Below are 15,715 nucleotides of genomic sequence, written 5' to 3'. Positions count from 1 at the left end.
TATTCTTTACCTTTTCTTCAGTCTTGGCAGAATCAAGGGGGGAGGGGGGGAGTATTGCCGGACTTAGATTGTATGCTATCTGAGTAACCCTGGCGACATGTAGAGCAACATTTTGGACCTTGTACTTTGGATTTGATATCTTTGGACTCCAACGTTTAAGTCAATTTTCAGGGACGCCCACTTCGACGCTTTACGCCGTTCTTACCTCCGCAATTCTGTGCAGTTATTAAATTTGTTTGCCTACTCCATTCACCACACTGAGAACGCTTTTGTCTTTTCGCCATTTGCTTTCATTGGTCCAGTCTTAAAGTTCTTACTAAAGTCACGATTCAACTTTAGTATTGTCGTCCCCAGGCTTTTCCCCCTCCCGTTTTGGTTGCCAGCCTTATCTACTCATGCCCAGAAGCACATACACTCGGCAGGAAGGGCGAATCAGGTATCCTCCTCTTTCCGTTCGCCAATGAAAATTATGCAACTCGCCCTTTGCAGTGGGATCTCTTGGTATTCAGAGTAGCCTGGAGTGTATGATGTTTTCTTTCGTTTTTGTGTCTAGAATTGTCGTTCCCGGATTTGGAGACCAGCCGATCCTTGCCCTTAATGCACATACCTTAATGATGACATCTACAACTTTTGCCAGAGATGCGGTTTCAGTAGGGAGTCTGTAACTGCTGCAAGCTCTCCCATCGCTTTCGAGATTGATTTTAAGTCCATCAAAGACAGACTCGGGGATCTCAACCGATGTAAATAAGCTAAACCTTACGAAAAACAGAAGACGTCTCTTTATCGCGAACTACTTAATTTTCTCGCTACCCTGCATCTCCGGAAGATCTCTTGAAGTTTTTAGTCAGGAAAGACAGCAACGGCAGAACTAAGATCCATAAAACTTTCTGTCCGGAACCGGGTGAATAAAACCCCTGCACTTGTGATTGCCTGTCAAGATTATCCGCCGGAACTGTTGAGACTCTTATTGGAAAGCTTCTAGCTATCTTCAGTGACGATGGATTGGGCAGGAAATGGGATGATAGATTAGATATAGACAACCCTGTCTCACATTCTTTGGTTAAGAGTTACCTGAGGTCGATTAAGGAAGAACAAAGCTAAGTGCAGGGTCCGCCCTAAAAAAATCAGTCCCGTTTTTCTTGGATAAGTTGCAAAGCTTGGCAGAATACATTTTATGTAAGATCTGTTCTCCAGGGTCGTCCCACATTTTTTTATTTGCCTAGTAGAGATCTTTGTTTTTTCTCTATTGATTTCTTTCTCTGGAGACCGATCCTCAGACCTTGAAAGAATCCTGTCTAGGAAGGTTTTGTTCTTCCCTCAATCTTCGGGTTTGTTGTTTAATCACACATACGGGAAGACATTGCCTGGAGATTCTGTAAATACGTTTACGGGCAAGCGTTGTGACAACCTGATCGTGTTTCCAGTCCGTAATTTGGAGCGCTATTTAACAATCTCAAGCGGACTATTAAAGATAAACCCCGGTACTAGGTATTTATTTCGCTGGCTGTTCTATCACCCTCTTCTTGCTCGGCGTCTTCAGGGAGTCTACCGCTGGTCATGTTGGATGGGCACACTCCAACATGGTAGATTATCACAGCGACCTTAGACACCTTACTTCCTGATGCCTCAGCAGCTGTGGTAGTGAGTGGTGCGTCAGCTAGTATCACGCCCGATGTGGTTGCTGCGTACAAAGCTTCCAATGATCAGTCTCTTTTCCAAAAGCGTTCCCCTAGGCCTTTCTGTCCGCCGTTGCTTTAAATTCTTGTATAACTGATAAACAAATTTGTCTGTATACAATTTGGACGCAGTGCTTTCTGAGTTTTGGGAGGAGGTTGCATCCAGGACCTTTAGTTGAAGTTATTCTAGGATTCCGGCCAGAGTTACCATGGGAGTGATCACCAAGAGGTTGATTCTCCCACATCTTATCCTAGCCAGGGCGTTGTTTCAGGGGAACCCAGTGGAAATATATTACAACGCATAGTAGTCAACAAACAAAGAAAGGGAGAACATTTTCTCCACCATTTCTATTTCGCGGTAATCACCTTAATCTTCACTTTCTAATAAGCCTTTCCTACTTAGGCTCTGAAATCAGATCAGATTAGTCCCCATGTGGGAGATAAATATACACTTTAAGATAACTGGCGGTAAAGATCTGAATCTCTTTACCCAAATGTGTTATTTCAAAAAAAAAATAATACCAGCTAACAACTCAATATAACCATTGTAAGGTCGTGTGAAGCTGCCTGAATAACTAAAAATATGTAATGTAAGTCCTTAAGAGGTTGTCTCACAGACCACTTTAACATCAGCAGGAGGAAAAAAAAACGGTTTCTGCAGAAAATGTCCAGGAAGAACAAGATCAAGAATACCAAAAGTGTGAGTGGGAGCATTGTCTGCTATGTGCATGTCGTGTCCGCCACTAGACGCTGGTCTGTAATTTACACAACTGTACATAACGCGTCCGTTAAGAACTGAGTAGATTGAATGAATGAATGAATGAATCAATCAATAACTTTATTAACGTGCCATTGTTGTGAAGCTGAGGGGAGGAGTCCCCTCTACTAACTGTGGACACCTAAATATAAAAAGGTTTCCTAAATCTAAAATTAAACAAATTGACTAAGGGAATCTAAAACACTAATTAATATTGGTAATTGAACTGTGTGGAGTGCAATTTGACTCCACACAGATGATCATCCGGGTGAGTGTAGTCCCGAGAAGGACTGTTTGTGGTGACTTTGACTGACGTTTCGACAACCTGAGCGGAAGTCATCTTCAGAGTCAAATTAGTTCATTTCCATTTTGATGGGCTTAAGAAAGGATGCGATTTAGAGCAAAAAATGGTGCAATTTGGGAATAAATTGCACCATTTTGGACCAATCAGATTCCCAGGATCACCAGTGATTTCAAAATGGATGTAATTAAAGGTTTAATTTTTTTAGTACATCATTTCATTGTCGTATACATATATTCTAAGCCTAAAGTTAAACTATTCAACTGCAGGATTATAGAGTTACAAGATACAAGAATTTATCTAATACTGAAATTAAAAGTAAAAGTAATAATATTTACATTGCTGTCATTTTCCTTATCCATGGAGCTATGTGCGTACAATGTGGAGCGAAGAGTACAGTTTTTAAAAAGATTGATTCAAGCTTAACAAGAACGTAGCCATTGATGCCAAAGAGCGACTACATGAACGATTTAATGGAAAAAAGCATAATTGGAAGAGCCTAAGGAAAAACGTATTTAGTCTATTTAAGTTCTGCGCAGAGAGACCTCAGTAAAGCATTATGGCGACACCAACGTAAATGTCATTCAGAAACCAATATTCTCACTATCTGATCTTCTTTAATTTGGAATAATTACAACCTGTCCAATTTGTACAAAGGGAACAAATTATCTTGGAACATCATTAAGAACGGTGGCTATTAATACAGAGGTATTATATTTTCCCGCAGTTTATTACTGTGCGGTAAAAGCAGATCTTAGAAAGGGTTATTGGAATCCAAAAAGAAAATTGGGGGTAACCACGCAATTTTTAGAGATAATTAAGAAACCACAATTCTAAAAAGTGCTAAAATACAAAGCAATGTATGTCATTTTTTTTTTTATCAAATCGAATTTTTATTGTCTCTGAAAATGCATAGTGACTCCCAATTTTCTTTTTATGTACCAAGAGCACTTGCTAAGCTCTGCTTTCTCCGCATAGCTTTAAACCGCGCAAAAATATCTCTGTATCAGTAGGCGTCACCGATAGGAAACCGAGTATCTCGAGATGCGCGGAACGTATGCGCAGCAACAAAAGTAGGCACCGTCCTTAAGAAGCAAAATGCGTTCAAGATCAAAAAGAAAAAGAACAATTTGCTTTCGTGTTCCCACGTTCTTCTTTAAACTTAGATTCACGTCATTGTAACCATGAGCACAAATTGGACAACAGGACAACGACAACTATTTCAAGGCTACGCACACAGTCATGTAAATTCGTCTATTCTATTTCAGCAGCGAAAGATGTTCGAGAAAAAGCTACTCAGCAATGCATCCATGTGGTACATGTACCTTATTCTTGGATTTTTAGATATAATACAGGCCGATATTTTACCACTTGCATAAAGTACAAGCAATGAGTAAAAATTCAGCGACTATGATTTGTCAAAACATGTAAGGCTTTATCATCTAAGGCAATTCTGCCACCGTAGGGAGATTCTAGAGCTATGTGATTTCCAGGGAGCTACAGTACGGTACGGGATCCTATAATGTATTGCACTGTCATATTTTGCGTGTTCTCGGGTCACATAGTAAATATTGTTGTAGTGGAATTATAACTACAATTTATCTGTACAAAGTACGGTTCTACCTTTTGTATTTATGGACCACTGGAAGAATAATGCAGAACAAGAATGAACAGCTATCAACCCAGAATGCTCTGGCGTGGAGAGCGGTCCACTCAGTGTGTATGCCCTGTTCGCTCTACTAGATATTTCTTTCGTTACTCCGTGTTTTGCACCACTTAGTCTGAGCATGTGTCATTTTCTTTACATTTTTTAGGCGAGTGGAGGCAAGTACGAGGCGAGCGAGTTCCGCACGTCACGCACGACGGTAAGAGTGTGACTCGCGCTCCGCGCTTGCCTAGCACTTTCCTCCTCTCGCCTGGAAAACACAAAAAAGGAAAGTAAATAATAAATAACGCCTTCTCTGTGGCTAGAACCAATTAACCTATATTGCCATTCCCTTTCACGGCAAACCAAACATACTGTGCCGTCGGTTAACTAGAAAAGAAAATAAATAAATAATGAAAGATCCTGATCTCAGAAGAAGAAAGAGGAGATACTATGGTGAGATTGAGAGAACTAAAAAGTACAAACACTGAGCGTCATCAACATTTTGAACTTTAAATATTTCAAGGGTCGGTCGGTTAACGGGAGGCAAAGTTTGTTGTTTGTTTGTTTGTCCTAAGTGGTTGTTTCGTAAAATACTTCAACATCAGTGGGAGTGAACTTGAAGCTTCCTGCATAAAATGTACAGCGACGACCATAATAATACCATTTGAGGAGGCGGTAAGACCAGCCACACCAGGTGTAAGAATCTTGTTTGCTCCCTGCGTCGTTTGATATGTAGATGTCGTGTCCGCCACCAAACGTTGGTCCGTAACGACGGCATCTGTATATAGCTTTCCTGCTTGACCAATGATAGATCTGCAGCTTAACAGGAGCGTATCCATTGATGTTATGCAGTGAATAGATAAATGATTTACTGGATGAAGCAAAAGTACAAGTACCTAGGAAAAAACCAAAACCATTTCGCTTAGTATTATAATAACATGTGTACCTGTTGATATTTCTTAGTTATAAATTCGCATGATTACGTACTTACAAACTCTCATCCTTTCATATCGACCAAATACGAAATAGCCACAGGCATGTTGGTTTAAAGTCAACGATTTCATTTGTTTAATTTTTTTTTAAATTCTTAGTTCAAAGAAAGTTGTGAGAAAAACAATTCTCAATACACATTTGTGCACGGTCCACTTATTACGAGGAGACTGGGTCGGGAGTGACAAATTTCTGTTGTTTGCCCAGTCTCCTTCTTCGTCCGATCCTCGCCGCCTGAAAAACCAGGAAACTTCGGCCGTGAAGTAAGTAGATCAAAAACATTTTAGATACTGCACTTGGAATGTTCAAGGTGTCTATAGAGCGGCTTCTTTTGTCCCATTCGGAACCAAAGATAGTAAATTTGCCATGACACCATTGTTGCTCAGAGGGTAGATATTCGGGGTCTAGTGGAATTGTAAAAGATGATATGCAAAGGAAAAGGAACAAAAACAACTAGGAAAACACGGACTTTCAAAACTCAAGCAAAACACAGCAACTAACTGCTTCGGCAAGGAACAGCACGCGTGCGCACAGTCAAATAATCCGTAGAGTATACACGGCCTCTATGGACAAACTAGCTGATAGCTATGCAAAAACAGGCGGTACAGTAAAACCAATCGCATAATTGAACCACTTAAAACAACTAAAAAAAAAAAAACGTTCTCTCCAGTGGGGGGCAGGGGAAGGGGGGGGGGGGGGAGGGGTTGGGTGGGACGCAACGCACTGGTTAAGTTATTTGAACGTTTACTTTGACATGGAACTATTGCGAATCAGCTGATCTGAATTAGCCTTATTCTGTGAAACTATTTCTAAGTCATTAAATTACTGAGTATAACTCTTGCTGCTGTCAAATGATACTTACGAGGACTGGACCAAGACACGTCAGTGTATCCACCAAATATGTAGTCGTCGACTTTTATTATAGTAACAGTGGGGCCCTTTCCATCACATCTGCTGTGAAATGTAGATGCTGCCCAGCCATCTGTCTCAGCATGCCAGCACTTCACAAACCTACTGCGGGATGAACTCTGGAGGACTGGCGCCAAATAAGAGTTCAGTTGGTCCAGGTACTTGCTGTCGAGGTCTCCAAGAATGAAGGATGCATTGAGAACATCTAAACAAAAGTAAAAGTACACGATTTAAAGGGACAGGCACAAAATATTTCCTTATACTATGCGTACTGTACAAAAATGGTTGCATGCAATATAATTCAATAACATAATTGGACATCAATTTTTGCGCACTATTTATACCGTGAAATGGATAACAACTCAAGACATTCTCAGTTTACATTGCATTATCCAGCCTAAAAATACAAAGCTTATAAAAATTCAACGCGATATTCTTCTTCTCTCCTCTTCTGCTCTATTTCCTACTTCATTTTTCACTTTCAATAGTTTAAAAATAATAATAATAATAATAATAATAATAATGTTTAAACAGGAAAGCTCTCTCACCCGTGGGTGATCTACAGAGAGGTCCTGATCCAAAATAACATTAAATTATTTAAGGCCACTACACAAATGACAAATATTAAAAAAGTATAAAAGTAAACTATCGATAAAAAGATTTAAATTTTTTTTCTAAACTGACATATGGTGTTAGAGTTCTTCAAGTCACTGTCCAAGGCATTCCAGTCTTTAAAGACATGGTAACAGGTTGTTTGTTTGCCCCAGTTACGTTTTACTGATGGAAGTCTAAGATGATCTTTGCAGCGTGTGCTATATCTATGTACATCGCTGTTTCTTGATAATTTTAATTTATGAGATGTAATTCATTCACGCATTTATAAACATACAAGCAGCGATGGAAGTGCCTGCGTTGTTTTAATTTTAACCAGCCAAGCTGATTAAGAGCACAGAACGCAACTTCCAGTAGCAGGAACTTTGCCTCATCCATAATTAAGTCTTTTTTCCCAAACCTTTATGTAGGTGAGATCGAGAGGCCAATGACCCTGCAAGCGCTTTGTATGGAAAGTGAAGGCATAAAAACGAGAAACCCATAGGAACTTTAAGTTTTTTTAATTATTATCAGCCCTTTATGTTTTAACAAGTAATAACAACAATGCTTCTTTTTCCAGCTTAAAACTGTTTACAAAAGTGTTAAACAACAGTCATCAAATTCCCCGCCTTACCTTTCGCACATGTTTTGCCACTGAATCCGCTCTTGCACTGACAGCTGTAGCCTCCCCCTTCCTTGGTAGAGCAGGTTCCTCCATTCAAGCATGGACTTGCATCACATGATATACTTTCTGCAAGGTAATGTTTAAAGTACAAAACGTCCAACCTTCAAAGAGAACAAATTTTTGCTTGAACAAACAAATCAACAAGAAAATAAGACATGTACAAGTGCTGCAATCTCATGATCTTTACAGGAGTTAGTTAACAAAGTGTAATTCTTTGTGATAGCATATTTTCATCAGGACTCATCAGTACTGTGGATACGTACAGTAGCTGTTATTTTGTGATGTAAGACTGTATTACGTCATGTCGTATAATAGGTTTCTCACCCACCGTGAGGTTGTTTCTAGAAGTAAAAACTATGTCCATGATCTGGTAGTACGGCCTTTTAGCCCAAGTAATCTGTACGAATGGAAAAATGTAATATTTTTCATTTTTATGTCTCGAATTTTTCTCACCCTGATCCTGTGCTCGAAACCCACTAGCGAGACTGTTAATTTTGCAAGAAATGCAGCTGTTAGTTTGTACGTTCTGGAGAATACAGATAATTCAAAATCTCCTAATTCGTTAGTTATAAACGATGACTCTTCATGTTTATAGTATGATGTATTGCCATCATAGGTTTTAATAACTGTAATAAATCTGGGAGAACAAAGTTTGCCTACTTTTAGCATTTATCGCAAATGCGATTGGACCCATGTTGAGAGCAATAACTTCCAAAAGGGGCTCGTACTCAATGGAAAGTTCTATCCATCATCTGTTCCATAAGAGAGAGGTGAAAGTTGTGACATTCGACTAACACGGCCATATTTATATCGATCATCATCATCATCATCATCATCATCATCATCATCATCATCATCATCATCATCATCATCATCGTCATCATCATCATATCTTTATTTACCCTCTGATTGCAGCTAATATCTCCGAGCATTTACCCACCCAACCATGAGAGTATACACACAAAGACCAGACCACAACACCAGGAACTACGTCCCCTACTCTTTGCGAACAGTGAGTGGGTTCTTTCGGTCCCACAGGGTGATTTACAAACAAAGGTTGTGTGACGGGGCCTACGTTTTATCGTTCTTATCTGTGAAGACTAGAAAATCTAACCATTTGCAGATGTCCGAGCAAAGGCATTTCTTTCTCCGTTATTTAAAGACCCTGAGTGTTGGTCTGGCCGGAGTTTGAATCCACGACCTCCCGCACGGTAGTCCGGTGCTCCAGCAATTGAGCCAACATGGTCGTCAACGAATGTTAGCATAAAACCAAGTAATGAGATAACTATCGCTTTGAATTTTTTTCCACGAAGCAAGATTAAACATTTGTTACCAATTCTATTGTAATAAAAACGCTCAAAAAGTATCATTAAAGCTCTTCGAGAGCTATCTTTTCTTTTTATAGCGAGAGATCGATCTTCAGAGTCTTTTCGAATCCAACCATTACGCAATGGGAACAGCTAATAATAACTACGCTAGTTTTTCCAGATGAAGATTCTTCACAATCAATCAATCAATCAATCAATCAATCAATCAATCAATCAATCAATCAATCAATCAATCAATCAGTCAATCAATCAATCAATCAATCAATCAATCAATCAATCAATCAATCAACCAATCAATCAATCAATCAATCAATCAATCAATCAATCAATCAATTAATCAATATTGTTTATACACGAAATCGGATCATGTTACATGGTCTCCCTAGGAGTCGTGTAAATTTAGCCTAAAATTCGTCAAGTTACCTAACTGCCTAACCTAAAAGACCAATACAATAAAACTTTCAAAGTTAATTTTCACTGAGTAAACTTGTCACAAAAAATCTTTCCCATTGAATTAAATTTTGGAATGGTTTGAATTGGGCCGCTGCCTAATCTCTAAGGGAATCTTAAGTTTGTTCCATAGAAGAGATCCCCTATAGCGTAGACTCCCTTTTGCAGACTCAGTTCCTGGTCTGGGGATATAGCAATTTGAACAAGGATTTTCTAAGGTTATAGGAATGTATACTTGAAACATTAGTAGAAATTCGACACAAGTGCGGTGGGGAAATATATTATTGTGGACTTTATACATAACAACAGCCAGCTGTTTTAATCTTTGCAATTTTAACTTTTCCCAACCATGTTCATCCCACAGATCACTTGAATAGTTCTCATAACTAGAAAAGGTTACAATTCTAGCAGCCCTATCCCGTGGCTTTTGGAGTTTGTCAGTTAAACCCTTCCCAATATTGCCCCATACAGTAATTAAAATAGGGCGTTACAAGCGCATTGTACATATTTTGTCTGGTTTTTAGTTGTACAATTGGACTAACACGCCTCAAGACTGCAAGAGCGGCCTAAATTTTCTTTGAGATAGCGTCAATATGTGGATGCCATGTAAGAGAATCATCAATGTGAACTCCAAGTGATTTATATTCGACAAGCCGCGCAAGTGGTATATTACTGACCCTAACAGTAAACTTTTCTTGAATTTGGGATAGTTTAAGTTTACTCCCTATGAGCATGTACTTTGTTTTCTTGACTTTCAAAAGTCAACTTATTTGCTATCAACTGTGATTGAACTGATTTCATATCACAATTCATGGACACATAGGTCCTCCGTAGACGAGGTAAGAGTAGTATCATTTGCATACATTTTCGGTTTGCAAAACAATTACATGATGGGAGATCATTGATATAAATAGAATTAAAATAGCAAAGGTCCCAGAATAGTATAGAGTCCTGTGGAATGCCACATGTCAGATTACAGAAATCAGATTGTACTCCATCCATAAAAGTCACCTGTCTTTGGCCAAACAGATAGGACTGAAACCAGTCAATAGATTGGGAACCGACCTCGTAGAGCCTAAGCTTTCCTAACAGGATATCATGGTAAAATCATGGTGTCAAAGGCTTTTTTCAAATCTAGAAATATTATGCCACCTATAACATTTTTTTTTCCAAATTCCAATACAGTTCATTTGTGACCTCCAATAAACTGTCTCAGAAGAAAACATGGGTCTGAAGCCAGATTGAGTTTCAGTTAACAAATAATTTTCAATTTTTTTTTGTATTTTAATAGTCCATTTCTTTTATTTCGCCTTCGATCGATACCACTCTTTCCTTTAGGGCAGTGACTTCTGACTGAACGCCTATCATAGCCTTCTCTAAACTCTCTACTTTCTCTATGACGTCTTCCATTTTCTTATCTATTATTTCAAGCTTTTCTAGTATCAGTTGTAGCTTCGAAGCGACGTTCTTCGACATGTCCGCTGCTGCAACTTCGTCTGTATCACAAATTCTTTCTCTTGTGGAGATGACGTTTCGCTTTCAGTAGAACTGCTGCTTCCCCTTTCTTTACGTTTAAGTCTGCTTAAAACTTGGGCCATATAAGAGCTCTCAAGAACAAATTTTGCGGCAGCGATTTTAGAAGCGTCCTCACTCCGCCATGGCAGTCCCCAGTCCCCAAATAATTTTCATTGGTACAATTGTGTAGTTGGTTAAAAACAACTCTTTCAATTAGTTTGCTAACAACAGGCAGAACTGAAATCGGTCTTTAATTACTAGGATCAGTCTTCAGACCTTCTTTGGATATTGGGGAAACTCTAGCTAGTTTCCAAGCATAAGGAAATTTTCCCGTACAAACCTTCACATGTTGGACCACCGTATCCGCTCTTGCATTGGCATCTGTAGCTTCCTCCTGGTTCATCAGTGCAGCTTCCGCCATTCAAGCACGCACTCGAATCACATGATCGAATTTCTGCAAGGTAATGTTAAAAATGTGAAATTTTCAAACCTCAAAGGGAACAAATTTCGCATGAGCAAACAAAACAACAAAAAGGAAGAAATCGAGTGCCGCAATACAATGACCCTCACAAATTTAAGTAAGCAAAGCGTAATTCTTTGTGATAGTATATTTTCATCAATAATGTGTGTATTGCCACTATCATATAGAAATATAACTTCTGTGGATAGGTTGTGTTGTCTGGTACGTATTTTGTAATGCAAGATTTTATTACGTCATGTAAAGCCGTATAACAGTTTTCTTACCGACTGCGAGGTTGTTCGTGAAGGGAATTAATGTGCCTATGATCTGGAGTTCTCCCATTAACTCCGAGTAATCTATTTCAACGTAGAAGTACTGGTTAGGATATTACTAAAATGACTGCATAGTTTTTTTTTCAGTGAAATATCTTTTTACTTCAAAGAAAAATGCAAATAACGAAAATCCATTAAAATCGTCATTTGAGGCGCTTACACGGGTTTGAGAGTCTTGCGTGCAAAAACAATCATTCTACCGCGTTAAAAACACTCACATCCTTTTTTTACAATCTCTAAATGATTTTGGAAAATATTGTGATGTTCTGAGTATACGAAATAATTTAATTTCGAAGGAATACAATTCACTGCAGTAAAAGTACTTTCTGAATAAAATTAATTTTCACGATGTGCGAAACCCTTCAAATGGATTAAACTTCTGGTGGTTGAATGTTAAAAGGATGGTCTATAGATTTCTGCAAAAATTTCTTTGGGCAAACGATTAAGAGCGACGCGAGAGCTTTTCAAAGTCCGTCAAAAATGCAAATATTTGACCTCCCGCGGTAAACTATGAAGTTGGGAGGCAGACAAATTTTAGTCCGTGCACATGTCGTAACCCATATTAGGTTAAAATAAGCACATAGAAAAACATTTCGAAATGTTCTAACCTAATAATATGCTGTAAAAGACAGGTCAAAAGGCCATTTAGGCACGATTCTCTGGTCGTTCGTCGTATAAGCTTGAGCTCTGTATGTAACGTCCGATGCACACTGCACAAACTGTCAACGTATTCAGTTCAGTTCAGTTGTCGAATACCAATCTTTGATCGACTTTCGTTGCATTTCATCACGACTGCATCTTCTTCGACGGCTTAGTCATTTGTGAAGTATTGCTTGGTTTATAGTACACAAAAATATTAAATCTGATTGCCACTAGTTAGAATGGCTAAAAAATGTCGGCGCTTACAGTCGATCTTCCATTGCAGGCAGCTTTTCGTTCATTACGCAATGCAATGTCATGGACATTTTAGGAGGTGGCACAGGGTGAAATGCGAAAATGTTTGATTACTGAACAAGTGCATACTCAAGGTAACAACAACGACAGCAACAATTAAGATAGCGATACCTTTAGGAACGTTCTTTTTCCCGTGCTAAAATCCTTTTAATTTATCTATTCTCGAATTCGTTTGCGCGCCGGGTGTTGTTAGGAGCTTTACCGGAAGGATAAGATCTGAAACAATACACCGTATTCACAAATGGCGGACACGCGCGGAAAAGACTGGCACTACGCATCAAAACGAGGCGTTTTAGGATAAACAAAAAAAATTTCCAGCGAATGCAAGCTTCTAGAGGGTCGATAAGTGCTGAGTTCTAAAAATTGAGTTTTTCTGATCACTTAGTCCGAACGAGTTCAAGTTCTAGTGTTTATTATTTATTGGTTGGCTTCTTGTAGCAATCTCAAATGCAAACTAGACACTCACGGGAAAAAACTGAGTTAGATTGTTTGTTTCAAACCTTCGAGTGTAATGTCTACAGAAAATATGAAAAGTTGTTAGAAAAATCTTCACTCTAGCAGGAGCCACAAAGGTTTATTCAATGTATTTTTTGGAAAGGGAATTAAAACAGGTTTCGAAGGAAAGAAAATGAATCTACAAACGGACGCAGTTCCAAAGAGGGTTGCGTGGTGATTACTACTCGGAAGTTCCGATCACAAAAGCTACAGAAACCGACTCCTACTATTGTGAACAGTTCTAATGCCTAAAAAACGAAAACAAAAGGAGGTGGAGGGAAGATACTGAAAGAAAAGTTTAACTACATGTAAGGAAGCAATATGTGAGCCAAGACTTAAATATTTCGGTACATTTTAGGCGCTTTTCCCCCGAATAAAAAAAGATATCGTGCATCGCAAGATTGGCCAAGATTCATGCAAGTCATTGAAAATGTGGCAGTTACCAAAGTCAAGAGGAACTACTGGAAGTAAGGTATCAATTTTAAGAAAACGATCCTGCAAGGAAATTCAGGAATGTCACTCTCAAATGCGTTATATTGTAACTGCATTACAAAGAATGGCAAGTTTAGGAGTCCAGTGTAAAGCGAAATACGATAATCTAATATTATTCTGACAAATTACCTAATTAAGTATGCAAATCTTTAATGATTTCAACCGAAATGCCGGTTAAAAAGTCACAATGCTGTGTTCTCTAGTCCCTGGCCTGTTTCACGGAATACAGTTTTCTCATTCAGGCAAGAAATGTTCCTTCTGAGCTTGTTCCATTATTAAACAGTTGGATTTTGATGACTTGATTGATTTAACAAATTATGAATTTTGAGGGGACTGCATTCTCTGCTTGTTGTTTACAGTACGGCTACAATATAAATGAATCGAAACAGACAAGTCTTGGTTCACCTTTTGCTTCTTTTTAAATTATTCGTCCAGCCGTTTCTCTCCACATCCTTCACGTCTTTTCGTTGTCGTCTTCGTCTTTTTTTTCTTAGTATTATAGCGGTTTAGCCAAATGGTTGTAGTCTCTCTTGCGCTCGGAACGTCCGATACGAAGTTGATCACGCAACTCTCGTTAGAAATGCATCCTTTTGTATGTTCATTTTGTTTCTTTCAAGACCTATCTTACCTTCGGATTCCGAAAGACATACCAAACAAACTTCTGTAGTATCTCTATCCATCTGTACTCGAAAGTTGAATCCTTCGGAAACAAAAATCGATTTGTTTCCGTGATCGTCTATTTTGCATTTGGGATTGCTACAAGAAACGAACCAAGAAACACTAGACCTCTCTCGTTCGGAATAAAACCAGCGATCTGAAAAACTTGCTGTTTAAGAGCTTATCAGCTAAATATTCTCTCTGTGAGCTTGTACTCGCAGGCAAATTATTTTTTGTTTATCCTAAAACGCCTCGTTTTGATGCCTAGTGCCAGTTTTTTCCCGCGCATCCGCCATTTGTGAATACGGTGTATATCAGTACACTTACTGATGAAGATCACTACATTCTTTAGCTAGTTCTTTTTATTTTTTCTTTTACAGGCAGATGACCACAAATATCGCATTTCTGGTATAAATGACTGATAAACCGAGCAATGAAACAACGTACCCCCTTCGAAAACTGTTACCTTTCTTTTGTTTCCCGGGTGAGAGGAATCCTAAGAGAACATTGAATCGCCCATTTTTTCGTTTACCGTTAGTCTGGGTGACCTGTGGCTTCGGGTGGTCATTCATCTGTTAGTTACAAAATAACTTTCTTGGGGTTCAAATTCATGATGTCTAAATGAAACAATAACTAACATCCGGGACTTGAGTCAAATGGCGAAACACGAGCAAGAATCGGCAAGGATTTTCTCTTCAAAAAGGGTGAGTTTGAAAAGCTATTCGAATATTTTTCACCCTTATAACTGTAGCATTGTTAGGCTAGTGATCGATTAGTCGAGAAGTGCGGTTTTGGGTCGGATTTCCGGTCTCGAGTGTCATAAATAATTTCTAGATGTTCGATCGGTGTGATTCGCGTCGTTGCATGAATCTAGCATGAACATGAAAAATCAATTTGAAACGCTGTCTTGCTCTGATGAAGCCGATTCTGTATTAGAAAGCTAAACTTGAGCGCTAAAAAGACCGGCTTTTGAGTGAGATTTTCTGAGTACGTAGCATGATGAGCATAGGTGAAGAAAAAAATGTATGCTAATGAGCTTACGGTGAGTTGAAATCACCAATGGCTTATCATTAACTGCAACAAGAGAAACCGTTTTGCACCTTTGCGCGTTATAATTCATGGTCGGAATGGTCTTTTTTCACACGTGCGGAGTTCCAGCAGTCACGCAGAGAGAAACAGAATTCCAGACATCGTGGTTTGTGCAGATCGAACGCGCGAGGAATGCTTTCGTTTTATCCACGCGAACGGTAACCAGTAACGAAGGTTCTTACGCTTTTTGTAAGACATGGTTCTTTTGCTCAAATAGTAACTCCAGGGCACAGACTTAATATAATATGAACAACTCAAAATAGGCAACTGGGCGATTTAGCATTTTAAAAGAACATCGAATCAAAGAACAAAAGCAAACAATTCCTGCCAAAAGCAGTAGAATCGCGGCACAGGGTTTGGGACCTTTATTTACTGCACAAAATGAA

The 15,715-nt window shown here is 38.9% G+C and overlaps 1 protein-coding gene and 1 pseudogene across 2 annotated transcripts in view; both read right to left on the bottom strand.

The window, feature by feature from the left end:
- LOC146464313 (uncharacterized) overlaps positions 1–15,715 on the bottom strand; it is a 205,964-nt gene that overhangs the window by 74,138 nt on the left and 116,111 nt on the right. Inside the window, exon 17 of the mRNA XM_085129932.1 lies at positions 11,191–11,304. Within this exon, the coding sequence (XP_084986058.1) occupies positions 11,191–11,304 (114 nt within the window). The remainder of the gene's footprint in view (positions 1–11,190; positions 11,305–15,715) is intronic.
- Positions 2,830–7,271, bottom strand: LOC146464318 (uncharacterized; annotated as a pseudogene). Its single transcript, XR_014868525.1, has 3 exons — positions 7,171–7,271; positions 6,235–6,486; positions 2,830–5,278 (listed from the first exon to the last, which is right to left on the bottom strand). The product of XR_014868525.1 is annotated as an uncharacterized LOC146464318 (transcript).

The sequence above is a fragment of the Pavona decussata genome, unplaced genomic scaffold (assembly GCF_977016875.1).
Source record: "Pavona decussata unplaced genomic scaffold, jaPavDecu1.1 SCAFFOLD_165, whole genome shotgun sequence".
In the NCBI taxonomy this organism is placed as follows: domain Eukaryota; kingdom Metazoa; phylum Cnidaria; class Anthozoa; order Scleractinia; family Agariciidae; genus Pavona; species Pavona decussata.
Note: the sequence above shows the minus strand (reverse complement) of the source record. Positions and strands in the feature narration are given on the sequence as shown.